Below are 13248 nucleotides of genomic sequence, written 5' to 3' on the forward strand. Positions count from 1 at the left end.
CATCTGTATATTATATTCATAGTACATATACATATACATCTGTAAATTACTGTTTATAGTCCTATATTACCATTCTATTTAACTTATGTAAATCATGTAACACTGTATATCCTGCACTTTCTGCTATTGCACTCTGGTTAGACCCAAACTGCATTTCGTGCCAAGTCTCAAATCAAGCACCAAATACCACCATGATGCACACATCCCACAATTAAATCTGTTTGTGTGGAAACATAGTAAAAGTTCTGTTTGGTGTTCTGATGATTTACGGAATTAAAAACACCACAATTACTCACTTTTGTCGGCAGCAATTTTAAGAATAATGGCTGTATGTTGAGTTATTTCCAGAGGACAGTAAATCCATACTGCAATACAAGCTGCAGACTGACAACTCTAAAATATATCCAGGCTTCATTTCTATAGTATTGTCTCTTCATTTCTATAGTATTGTGTACTTTGACACAATAGTTGGTATAACTAATACAGTTGAGGAACAAAATGTTGCATACATTTAAGATTTCTTTTATTTCTCATTTCTCAGGAGTACAAGATCGGTATTTACAACTCTATACATGTTAAACAACCAATTTCTAAACAATTTCTTTTAGAAAAGTAAATTAAGCCATCTACTCTTTTTGTCCACATCAAAAACAAGACAAACAATAGAGGTGAAATCAGAATTTCATATGAGTTAAAGTATAGATACACCAGGTAAAATGTTTCTCCAGTAAGTAACCAGTAAAAGTGCTTTCACAGACCAACTGCTTAATCAGCTCAGTTTATGTGAAAAGATTTTAATGTTACTCTTAGCACTCCAATCTATTAATAGAATGATCATAAGCACAAAACCTTCATTTCAACTAGAATCAGGAGTTTCTTCCATCATGTATTACTCTCAAAATGTTCTGCTTGCTGTTGAACTGATGCTGAACTGTATGTTGGTGATAAGTTTTTATAACTCATAAATAAAAAGGAACAACTGATTTTACAAAATGTAGTGAAAAAGTAAGATATTTGATTTTGAAATGTAATGAAGTTAAAGTTAAATGGAAATACTTCAGTGAAGATACTCGAAAAATCTACTTAGTACAGTAACGAATTACATTTACTTTGTTTTTGTCCATCACTGCCCTTTACATGTGTGTTTCGCGTGTTTGAACTGCAGGTGTCGCTTTTGTCCCATTTCCTTTTAAACACTGCACACTGGACAACCAGCTTCCACTGATTTCTGTTTCCCTAACAGAATGCAGCACACACACACACACACACACACAAGGCAGTTCACTCTCTTTTCGAGAAACTGCAGTTGGATACTTCGGAGATTTTGGAAATCCAGCACCTCACCACGGTAAACGCCAAATTTATATTGCATTATGTCAAAATGTTAATGTGTAAACATTGCGCAGTTTCTTTTTATCTCTTTTTTATGTATCATAATGTTTATACTTGGCTGCCTCTTGCATGCGTTTGGTTTGTATTGTTTTCTGCACTGACTATAATTATAGTGTAATAACAGTGCGTTGATTATGCGATCATTTTATTGTGTATAAAGAAATGTGTGTAATGAACATTTCATTTAATTTCAAACGCAATAGGGTCAGGTGTCCACATACATAATGTGAACACTGTGTGAGTTAAAATTATTTTTATTTTTTTCCAGTAAACACCTGTTTTGCCTATGTTTTTTTAACCAAATCACAGGCTGTACCTATATTCATGATGTCAGCTATAATAAAGTAAAATAATACAATATACTAGATGTATTTAAATACCATCAAATCTTGTCTATTGAATGATTCTTTAACATTCACTAACATAGTACACATTTTACTATCAAACCTGTCATTAAATAGAAGCTGACATTACTGATCACTGTTGTTTTGGGGGTTTGAATTAAACCCATTCACTTCAAGTTACTGTAAAAAATATAAATAATAATTTTAATAGTGGTTTATGATTTTTACCACTGACGAAATAAAAAACCCTGGCTTTGTTTAATACACTCCATCAGGTCCATGAATCCTATGAGAACCATATAAATATATGACAAATTACTTTGCCAGAACACGCATGATGAAATTGATTACAATAATGACCTTTTTATTATTGGTTTTCATAATATTTGAACTATTATGGTCTAGAGTATTGTTAAGGTATTAATAATAGATTGTCTCACTGAATTTTCCAGTGTGAACTCATATGTATAGACTTTGCTTTTTTGTGTTTCTGAATTAATCAAGCCTGAACAGTATGGCTTTGTCCCAAATTACAAACTAACAAACTTCCAAATTGCTTATTATACAATCATTCTAGCAATAGTAAAAATATATTATATAAATGTTTGACATGCTTTTTACTGCTTAGTTTAGCCGATATCTAAATAGTACCATAATGCCTTTACAAAATGAAAACAATCATGAGATAACCGTAATTACAGACACGTTACAATGACTTTTGGATGATTTAAGATAACTCCTGGTTCACCCAGGATACTTGTAAGTGTTGCCCTGTGCTGCTGTATGAGCCAAAGGGTTGTAAATAATTAGTGCCAAGATGTGGTAAATAATTAATACCTTTTTAAAGATGAATGCTCACTCACACATTTAATTAAATGAGAAGCAACAGAAGATCTGTGGGTATGTGCAGGTGAACGAGAGAAGGGGTGGCATGTTGTTGTGTAAATGTTAATTGACGTCAGGTTAGTAGACAACTGTCTGCACCTTGAGCTATAAACAGTGAGTTTGCAAGACAAATTGCATGACATCACTTAGACATCCAAATGTTTTACTACCTTGTGGGCTGAAAATGGAAAACTACTTTCTAAGAAGGAAATTAAGTTTATGTTGTTCTTAACTTCCTATTTAGAATTGACAACTATTACCGACAATGTGTTGTTTTCTTATTCTTTTTGGAATACATTTGAAGATATTTTCCAGACAGAATGATCTGAATTAATTTACAAACATGCTGTTATTGACTTTAACACTATACTAACACACCTTCTTTGTGGCATTGATTCCACAAGCTAATGCAAACATTTCTTTGAGATTCTGCTCGATGTTGACGTGATTGCATCATGCAGTTCCTGATGATTTTTTCAGGTGCAGTTTTATGCTGCCAGGTGAATTGTTTAATGGATTCAGATCCGGTGACTGGAAAGGCCACTGAAGAACCGTGAACTCACTGTCATGAAACCAGTTTGAGATGGCCTTTGCTTTGTGACATGGTGTATTTTCATGCTGGAAGATAAGGTAAGGCAAATTGTGGACATGAAGGGATGTACATGGTAGGCAACAATACTCGACTAGGCATTCATGCAATTGATTTTAAATTGGCCATAGTTTCTCAAAAAATAAAACATTCCATACATACTATTACATCACCAGCAACCAGTAATGATGAGCAGGTTGGGTACCTTGATTCATGCTGTTGGTGAAAAATTTGACCCTCAGTCATCTTACTGTGTGCCTCTGTAGATATCAAAATTCATCAGACGTCCAAGAGAAATTTTTCTTCTTGGTCTTCAGATGTCCAGTTTAATGGTGGCTTATAGAGTCTCACCTTTCTGTTCCTCTGACAGAAGTGAAACTTTACCAGATTTTTGTAGCCTTAAATATATGGTGTGCTGTGCATTAGGAGATACTTTAATGTTCACAATGGTTTCAATGTGGTTGTCTAAGTTACTGAAGGTTTTCTGTCTGCTAAAACCAGTCAGCCCTCTCTTATTAACAAGGCTTTTCTGTCCTCAAAACTGCCACTTACTGGATCGTTTTTTCCTACTTTTCTAAATAATATTACCATTACCTGAAGTCACTGCCTCGTATCTGCATGATTTTATGCACTGCACAGCTGCCATACGATTATCTGATTAGATAACGAGTATGGTAATTTCTAATAAAGCGTTTTGTAAGTGTACATTTGGGGGAAAACAACACAGTTTTCTCCACCATCTTTTACAGACTTGCAACTTTTTCCATAATGGAGGCTATACCTCTGGGCTTTCCATACTTTTATTGGCTTTGTGTATACAACAAACCTGGACATTTCCATGAGCCCATAAACAATAAACTCAACAATGTGTCTATTCTTGTTTTGAAATTAATTTGAATTGTGAAAACATGAATATGCAACGACACATTGCTCCAGCTGATCCATCTGTTTTGCTTTGTCATTTAGAGCATACAACCTTATATAGATAAGTGCCTCACACACCTACATATGCCTCACACTCAATATCTCCAAATTGCATGGTTCATGTTTTGTGCACCCATTCTGATTTATACATTTCCCGGAGCATGATTGCACTATTGCCGCATAACTGCTGAGATAATTTCTTGAATTTTTTAGCTGTACAAAGAGTACATTTCTGTTTTATTATCTCATCATTGTTAGAATTACATAGTTTACATTGCATAAGTCTTCACTTCCTTGAACTTTTTCACATTTCATAGATTTACAACCTGGAGCTGGTCTTTAGTGGGATTATACGTGATGAGTCTACATAATAGGTCATAATATTTGAAGTGTGTGGGGGGAAAAATCAGTAGAGTTACTGTTGCCCTCTTGATTGATTCTGTGATTAAATTCAGTTTAAATTAAAATCCCTTTTCAATCCCAGGTTGCAACATTACAAAAGTTGGAATATTTATGAAAATTACTGTACATACATTATAAATGTCCATAATGCAACTTTGATCAAAGCAAAGTTTTATTTTTCTAGTACAATACTTGTATAATATATAATAATAATAATAATAATATTAATAATTCAGTTTCATAGCTATACAGTAATAACTATCACTTAGGCTACTTATTATACAAAATGCATATATTAAAAATTCTCTGCTACTACTACATTTCTTTATTGTTACTAATGAAGGGATCCCTTCTGGCTTTAAGCCAAATTTTTCAAGTCAATTTGTAGTGCTGTTTACACATGCTAAATGCTTGTTTTCCTCTACTAGACTGCTATTTGGTGTCAAAACAGTCCTGCTGAGCTGGTAATGTACTCCAAGTAGACACCTCCTCAACTCTGCGAGCGTCTATGTAAGCCAGGCCTCTAGCAGCATGCAGAGTGACGTTTCACGAGCCTTGGCTGCAATGTTCCTACTTTATTGGATGCCACCTTGTGTGTGTGAGTGACAGTTCCTCAACTCAGAGGTTAAAATACAAGAATTGGATTTACAGATGAGTTTATCTGTTAATAATAGATTGCTGTATTAGCTAATACAACATACACTTGCAGACACTGGTTAAAGGTGTAAACAGTTTAGAGTTCCATTTATCTTATTTCCTGGCAAACCTTATTCATATTTAAAAATGGAAGTGAAGTCAAGTGGATCTGATATGCTGTGCATAAACCATGCAGGACTGCTCACATTACAGATAGGTTCATGGTGTCATTGGATTTTAAGAAGCAAATCAAAATCTATTGCCAGTTTTCTTGTCAGAGGTGGCTTGTCTTTTCTTGTCCAATGGCTTTTGTTCTGGCTCAGAGACAATAAGTGATGAAAATCTGGACATATAGAAATTGAAATAAATATAGAAACCTGAAATCAGAAGGTTGGTGAATTGCTCATAAATTATCTAAGAAGTGCTCTTATAATGTGTAGGATAAGAAAATATCAAATTAGACTGAGAAAAACTGATTAATTTTCAGAGCACCTGTCAAATAGTATGTGTTTTTTTGTAAGATGTATTCTGCTGGAGTTAGCAATTAATACACAATGGGATAAAATGAAGGTTGTCTTTTTTAATGTGCCATGAAATTCAAAGACTTGTGTGGAATTTGGTAGATTAGCTAGATTAATTTCTAGTTAAGCTAAACTAGTTAAATTGCCCCCCTAGGTTTGTAAATTAACTTGTAAAATTAGCTAGATAGTTAAGTTTTATACATTTGCTTGTTAAGTTGCTAATAAGCCTTGTCGTTCAAAACAACAGGGCTATATTAAAAGCAATATTAGTCAAAACTTAAGTCTAAGATAGATGAAATTAGAATGAATATAATTGATAAATGAGTATTTGTGTTTTAATGTAAATGCTTTTTGACATTTACTCAAGTAAATTTAAACATCTACACTTTTCATTTTAATGTAAGATTAGGTAAAAGTGAGATTACATGTAAGATTTTGACACAGACCCATATCTTTTTTTTTTTTCTTCACCTGTGCCTAATAATAACTACACTGTATGGTGGGGTTACACAGGTCACTCTACACCAGTACGACCCAAACTCATAGGTTGTCGATCTCCTGATAAGGAGACGTTTAGCTGCTGGTGGGAGCCTGGTTTAATTGGTGGACCTCCAACAACCCATCGTCTATTCTACAGAAAAGAGAGGTAAGAAGTGTTTTTTTATTTGTTTGTTTGTTTTTTTGAGTATGCATCTAAATCTGCTTCTTAATTTTTTTTTACTTACATTTTCCACAATTCAGTCATCGTAGTCATTAACAAAGTATTTTTCCCTATTAACCATGAGAGTAGTTTGATTTTGGGAAAGTTTTACTTCATTGCACCTTGCTAAAACATGTCGTTCCTCTCTACTTTGTAATACATTTCTGTTTTTACTCTAGTAGAAATGTAAAAAGAGTACAATTGCATTTACTGGAATAATATTTAAGTGTACTTTTACACAAATACAAGAAAGCTGTACTTGCCCACTCCTGCAATTCAGGTGGTCTTAACAATTTGCATATTGTCTATGGTCCCACTTTTCAAAACAAACATAAATAATGGTTGTTGATTTTGATCGGCATTCTCGTATTTAATGTTTAAACATGTTAATGTTTTTCTGGCAGTAAACCATGGCAGCCCTCAGGACACATTTAAAAACAACATACCCTGCTCCTGCAGTGAAATTATAACCTGCATGCAGGATAATTGTGTACTGAACAAATTTGATTAAAAACATATATTTACATGAGGTTTTTAATCTGTGTTTACATAGTATATTGTGAAAACATTGTTTCAAATCTTTAATAAAATACTCACCTCAGCAAAATTGCAAGACATTTTACAAGTATAAATATCTGGTAAACTATAAACTATAAATACTAATTACTCATTTGAATATCAATCTGGTTGATTTTGCAGATCTGAAAATGTCTTTGAATGTCCAGATTACCACCGTGCAGGGAACAACTCATGCTTCTTTGATAAAGCCCACACATCCATATGGATCTTATACAATATCACAGTCGTGGCCTCTAATTCTAACGGCAGCATCTTTTCTGAGCCAGTGGAAGTGGACGTCATGGATATCGGTTAGTTCATCTTGTATTTATTAATATCCCCAGGTCACTGCTTTTTTGATTACTAAAAAAAGTCACTGCAGTCAAGTAGGGCCATCCTATTCGTTCAATAGGAGTTAAAAACCTTCTGAAATACTGAGCGTCACATGCAAGGTGCAGTAATCGTTAAATGATATGCATTGAGAGTTTAAACAGAAAATATATGGTTTGCTGTTAGAAAGTTGGTAAAACGTAGCATGTCATTACACCTTTTAAGAAAAGTTTTGTTTCACCATTTGCTTGGAGCAGCGCTGTTAAATTAAATTATCAGTTCTGACCAATCAGCTTCAAGCAAATTGATATATCAAGTGTTGAAGCTGTTTAAGTATATATATTACATACTATATAATATATATATATATATATATATATATATATATATATATATATATATATATATATATATATATATATATATATATATATATATATACTTTAACAGCTTAAACACTTGATATATCACACTATATATTGTGTATTTAGTGAAACAAAAGCCTTTTTGTACAGTAATGAATGAGTTGTGAATACATGGGCATCTGGTGAAATTCAGCATCCCTTTCGATTCCTTTTCTACTTCATCTGACAAGCCAAGAGTTATGACTACACAGATAAGTGTATGTCCCATCGTCACACTAAAATATAATTTTCCAATCAAATCAAAGTCGAATGTAGAATGAAACTAAGTGTAATTTCGAATAGAAGCAATCTTCACAGGGTATTGTACAGTGCATGCTATATGTGTTACTGAAAAAGTGTAAAAGACAGAAAGTGCCTTGTTCTAATAAACTTTTTTTTGAATAGATAGCTTTAGTAAAAATAGCTGTGGTATAAGAGGAGTGAAACACTCCAGAAAATGAAAAAAAAAATCAAACACCTTGTCATTGATTACATTCCTTTGAACAACACGTTTTTGAACAACACGTTATGTTTTATTATTCATTGACTATTAAAGCTAGACATTAAGTGCTGTAACTATTGTGAGGGCAATGATTATTAAAAAAAGAAAGTGATGTGTTAGTTCATGCCTTTGTTCACTACTTGTTTTGTGTGATTTCTGTTTTAATATAAATCAATGTGCAATCTGTGAAAGAAAACTTCTTTAAGCCTCAAGTGAAAGATTATTCAACTAATCACTTTAGTGTAGTACTATAGTACACGTATTTCATTAGTGTGTAATGAAAATGAAATCACAAGCCAACATGAGTTTGAATAAGTTCTTAGATTATGATAATTATTATTCACCAAGTCATCAACACAGTCCATACATCTGTTTATGGTTTCTTTATTAATAATTCTTTTTTTTTTTTAATGCAGTCCAGCCTTACTCACCAGGAAACATTACTTTGACTCTGATCGGAGTGAAGGACAACCCGTATTTTCTGGTGAAGTGGGAGGCCCCGCCTGACATCGATACTCGTTCAGGCTGGGTTACTCTTAAATACGAAGTGCGAGTAAAACAGGAGCATGGCGGCCAAAAACAGGCTGGTGATTGGGAGGTGTGTCCCAAATATTCAAAATCCTGCTGTAAAGACATTGCATCTTCCTGTAATTTTAGTAGATATATAACATTAACATCATTTGTTATTATGTTAAGGTTTTATTTTTGACCCCACTTGAATTATTTGGACCTGATGTTTTGTTTATAGGTGTACAATGTTGGTAAGCAAAAGGAATTGCAAATTTTCAGTCCCACACCTGGGGGAAATTATAGTATACAAATTCGATGTAAACTGGACCAAGGCCTGTGGAGTGAGTGGAATTCTCCAATGTTCATCAAAATGCCAAACAGTAAGAGCAAAGTGTGACACACCAGTTTTTTCATGTTGAGATCTAACATACCTTTTACTTGACTTAAGGATGGTAGATTAACTATATTTCTTTATATTTCTATTACAGCACTCACAACATTTTTCTTGCTACTTGACACAAAGCAAACCAATACTGAATTTGTACTTTTACTTTGAAATTCAACACATTAATGAAAAATCCAAGAAATGTCTCTTATTGGCAGATTCGTTTAACCTTAATCTGATTCTGAGAATATTTCATTAATATAATCAGACTGGATTCTTTTTTTGCAGATTCGGTAAACGAGAAGCCAGTTTCAATATTCATCGCTTTTTTTAGTGCCTTCATTATATTGTCCACTGTTGGAATAATGACGGCCAAAAGAAAAGAGTAAGCATTACACATTTTTCCTTTAAAACAAATTTATACTGTATATATTTAAATAATGTAAGTTGTTTTATAGATATGCATATAAAAGATGCATTCTATGTACAGCTTGATAACTAACCCATAGCACATCATGTAGAGAAAGCAACAGAAAAGATACAGCACGAACGGTGAAATAGTTTTTCTTTTTTTTCCATGTGACACTTTAGTATTACAGTCTTAGACCACGACATGTTTTTTTTTTTAATGTTTAAAAGAATTAGTCTGACTTTCTTAACCTGAAGTGTAACCAATCAACCAAGCTATTATTTGAGGTCATATTGGTTTTATAGTTTTGACCTTCAGGTGTAAGGTTGAGCTGCCAACAGTCAGAAACAGTAAAAGGTCATCAATTCCCAGTATTATTTTTATTTTTATTTAAGTAATGCAGCTTAAAAAAAACACAAATGCATTGGAGACAGACAATTTTAAAAATCATTATTCAATGCAGAAATATATCCTCACATGTCATGCTTTCTGGCTTTAATACAAAACAAAACAATGAAACCTTGGTTGATTAAGCACACATCACATAAGAGGGAAATAATGTTAATTTATGACCAAAGCTTTTATGTAAGTTAATGTTTTGCTTTTTCTCCTCCCCAGTATTAAGCATTTCTTACTTCCCCCTGTTCCAGGACCAAAGATCAAAGGCTTTGATAGGCAACTTTTAAAGGTAGCACCAAACCACAACACTCAATATCAGTGTATCTTTAGAAACATTTCTAGCCTTTAAATAAATCCTAATATAGTCTGGCATTTGAATACTACTATGATAGATCAATCACAACATGCTGTCATATACAGTAGAAGTATTATCACAGCTCTACTGTTAATAGCTTAACATTTTATGTGCTATCATCCACAGACAGTAAAGTCGGAAGATATATTAAGTACCTTCAACTACCAGGGCATCCTTCAAGCCCCAGAGTGTCTTGAACAGGTGGAGTATCTAGTGGTGCTTGACAAAGAGGAATATGATGACAAAACAGGAAGTAAAGCTCATCAGGAACAGCAAATGACAATCCAGAATACACCCAATCAGAAGAAATGCAATAAGCTTAACATCAGTGATCACATTGATAAATGGAAACTACCAGCTCTTACACTCAACTGTCAAGATTCTGATCCTGAATCTACAGCTGTAAACGCATCAAATCATTTCAGCCCATGCGATGTACCTCAGCAGAAACCTGACATCTACCAAAATGGCCCTTGGGTTATATCTCAAAAAGACATGGCAAGGAGCTCTCAGATAAGTTGTGCATGCAGTGCTGAACAGAATGAAGTCAGCATCACTCCTGATAGACTAAAGGAGGAGATGGAAGAAGAGCAAAGAGTGGAATGTAAGCAGAAGCACACAATAAAACCAGAGGAAGATTACAGTAAAGTCAGTGGGATTTACAGAGAAAATGTTCTGGTTATACAAAAAGACAGCAGCCCTGTTCAGAGACACACAAAGAAGAACAATGGTGAGCCAAGCAAAGACTATGAAATCACTTTCACAGCTAAAGAACCCACAGATCCTCAGGAATATGTGGCTACATTATAGGATATGCTTTGTACTGGGAAATCAAAATTTATGATCGAAATTCAGATTTGCAGATGAAATTTTAGCTGGTGCAACTTTCTGTAAATTGCTACTAGTAGTAAAAAAAACAGTGCTAATATTTGTACGATGATCTGAGCTGCCACAACAAAATTAGCTTTGGTAACAGCAGACTTTAAATGAAGAGAAACTCTCAATTATTTATAAAAAAACAGAAACAGCTCCTTGCTATGTATGAGGTGGTCAATTGTGCAAATCAACAGTGTGTCAAGTTACAGTGATAAACATATTCATTATTCCTTCATATCTTATAAGAATGTATTGTAAAAATGGACAAAGTCATGGCTGCAGAATTATATTTGAAAGAATTACTGCCAGGATATAACTCCAAAGTACGTATACACACACACACACACACACACACACACACACACACACACACACACACACACACACACACACACCACATATCTACAAACTACAGGTCTAAAATAACAACTTGTTTAAACCTAAAGACCAACCTTATAAGCAAATCAGCACTATTAAAGTTTGACCAATTTCTCAGCTACATATTTAGGGATAATGCTTTAAATTTATAAAGTCTTAAATACCAAGTATGGCAGCCGTAGCAAAGATGTTCATCTGCTCATGCACAGGGTATAATTTTGTTAGCTATCTAATTAAATATTATTATTTATGCCCCAAATCTGATTGGTCAAAACGTGTTTATAAATTTTTTAATGCCTAAATTGTTGATCTGAAGTAAGCAATTATTTAACATTTATGGTACGACTCATAAGCTGAACATCTTTGTCTTATTAACTTTAAGAAAAAGAAAAAAAAAGCCTGGTTTGTGAGAGGAACTTGTTATAGCTGCTTTAACATAAGTGATTGCTGGAACCAAGTTGTCTTGCAGGTGTTCCACATTATTAAATGTAACTATAGACTGACTTGAAAAAGTATATATTCAAATTAAATAAGAAAATGGAATTGTAAACATTGAAGATTTGCTGTGGTCTAAGAGGAAAACACTTCAGGAATATCTACTGTTAGTATTTCTTATTCTCTACTGTGGAATATGAGTTGCTTCAGGATTTTGTATTTTATTGGCTAAGATGCGTAATTGTTTTTCCTCTCTCCAGTAGCACAATATCCACATGGTGTTTACCCAAAACAGTTACACATGCCTAAGTAATGGGCATGCATTTAAGTTGTAATTCACACACACACACACACACACACACACACACACACACACAATAAATCAATGATAATGCACGGGCTTATATATTAAATATTGTACTTCGTCTTTACCATAAATAAATATTCTTCACTGAAATAAGAGTGCAAATAAAGAGTATAATATAATTTTTTTCCAGCCAATTGATTATTGCAACCCCTGTTATAACACCAACAATTTTACAGACTGACTGACAAATTGGTTTTACGGTCTGCCTACGAGTTTGTTGACAGCCCAGACTGGGGCATGGATTCTACAACATGGAGCAGTCTCATGCATTGCAGTTTTTGCAGTCTTTGAAAGTGTGCGTTTCACTGAAAACTGGGAGTGACTGTTGCTTCATGCCGACTACATCATAGGCAATGTCCAGTTGTGTTTCTGACATTCATCAGTTAGTGTTAGGATCCTTAAAGTGTGCCAGGATTACAACACAACTATCAGCTAGCTTATTAAACAGGCTCCATTGATTCATACTGCATTCAACTTCGCTCAGATGTGATTCCTGATGTAATTCCTTTGCTTTCAAGCCACAATGTAAGAAAAAAACATGACAAAGAACCAAAGCACCATAATCCACTCAAGTGGTGTTAATTTGTTTACTGTTCATGCTGTAAGAAGCAGTGTGAAATTGACACCACTTGAACTCTAGGGTTAGGGTTAGGGTTGTGTAGACCATCCTGTGTACCCAAAGCAGGAAGTTTGAGTTGAGCTGGGCACTTAATTTTTTTCCCACTAGCCAGTCGCTTAAATTTACTTGAAGTTACAACCTTTGACCAACTGAAGCATTACTACTTGCACCAAATTCTGATCTTGTATTGGCACAAAAATAATCCTCATGGCACAAAAAAAACCTGGGTTCAGCTGACCAGATACCTAAATGAGTCAGTTTTAATGCTCCTTTGCTTACAAGACATGCATTTTCTTTTTTTTTTTTCTTTTTTTATTGACACTAGCAC

General features: G+C 33.9%; 1 protein-coding gene across 1 annotated transcript; it reads left to right on the top strand.

Annotated features, from left to right (window-relative positions):
* The first annotated feature begins 1256 nt into the window (after nucleotides 1–1256).
* On the top strand, nucleotides 1257–12332 carry prlrb (prolactin receptor b). Its single transcript, XM_046841184.1, has 10 exons — nucleotides 1257–1348; nucleotides 3102–3251; nucleotides 4965–5134; nucleotides 6207–6339; nucleotides 7093–7262; nucleotides 8604–8785; nucleotides 8936–9077; nucleotides 9371–9467; nucleotides 10110–10179; nucleotides 10372–12332. The coding sequence occupies exons 3-10, from the start codon at nucleotides 5068–5070 to the stop codon at nucleotides 11053–11055; spliced, it is 1545 nt and encodes a 514-aa protein (XP_046697140.1). The 5' UTR covers nucleotides 1257–1348; nucleotides 3102–3251; nucleotides 4965–5067; the 3' UTR covers nucleotides 11056–12332.
* Nucleotides 12333–13248: the final 916 nt, after the last annotated feature.

This window comes from Silurus meridionalis, chromosome 27 (genome assembly GCF_014805685.1).
Source record: "Silurus meridionalis isolate SWU-2019-XX chromosome 27, ASM1480568v1, whole genome shotgun sequence".
Classification (NCBI taxonomy): Eukaryota; Metazoa; Chordata; class Actinopteri; order Siluriformes; family Siluridae; genus Silurus; species Silurus meridionalis.

Coding starts and splice junctions, on each gene's coding strand:
- prlrb (XM_046841184.1), top strand. CDS start 5,068: ATGCAGAGTGACGTTTCACGAGCCTTGGCTGCAATGTTCCTACTTTAT. Junction 9,078..9,370: donor GTTCATCAAAATGCCAAACA/GTAAGAGCAAAG, acceptor CTTTTTTTGCAG/ATTCGGTAAACGAGAAGCCA. Junction 10,180..10,371: donor TTGATAGGCAACTTTTAAAG/GTAGCACCAAAC, acceptor TATCATCCACAG/ACAGTAAAGTCGGAAGATAT.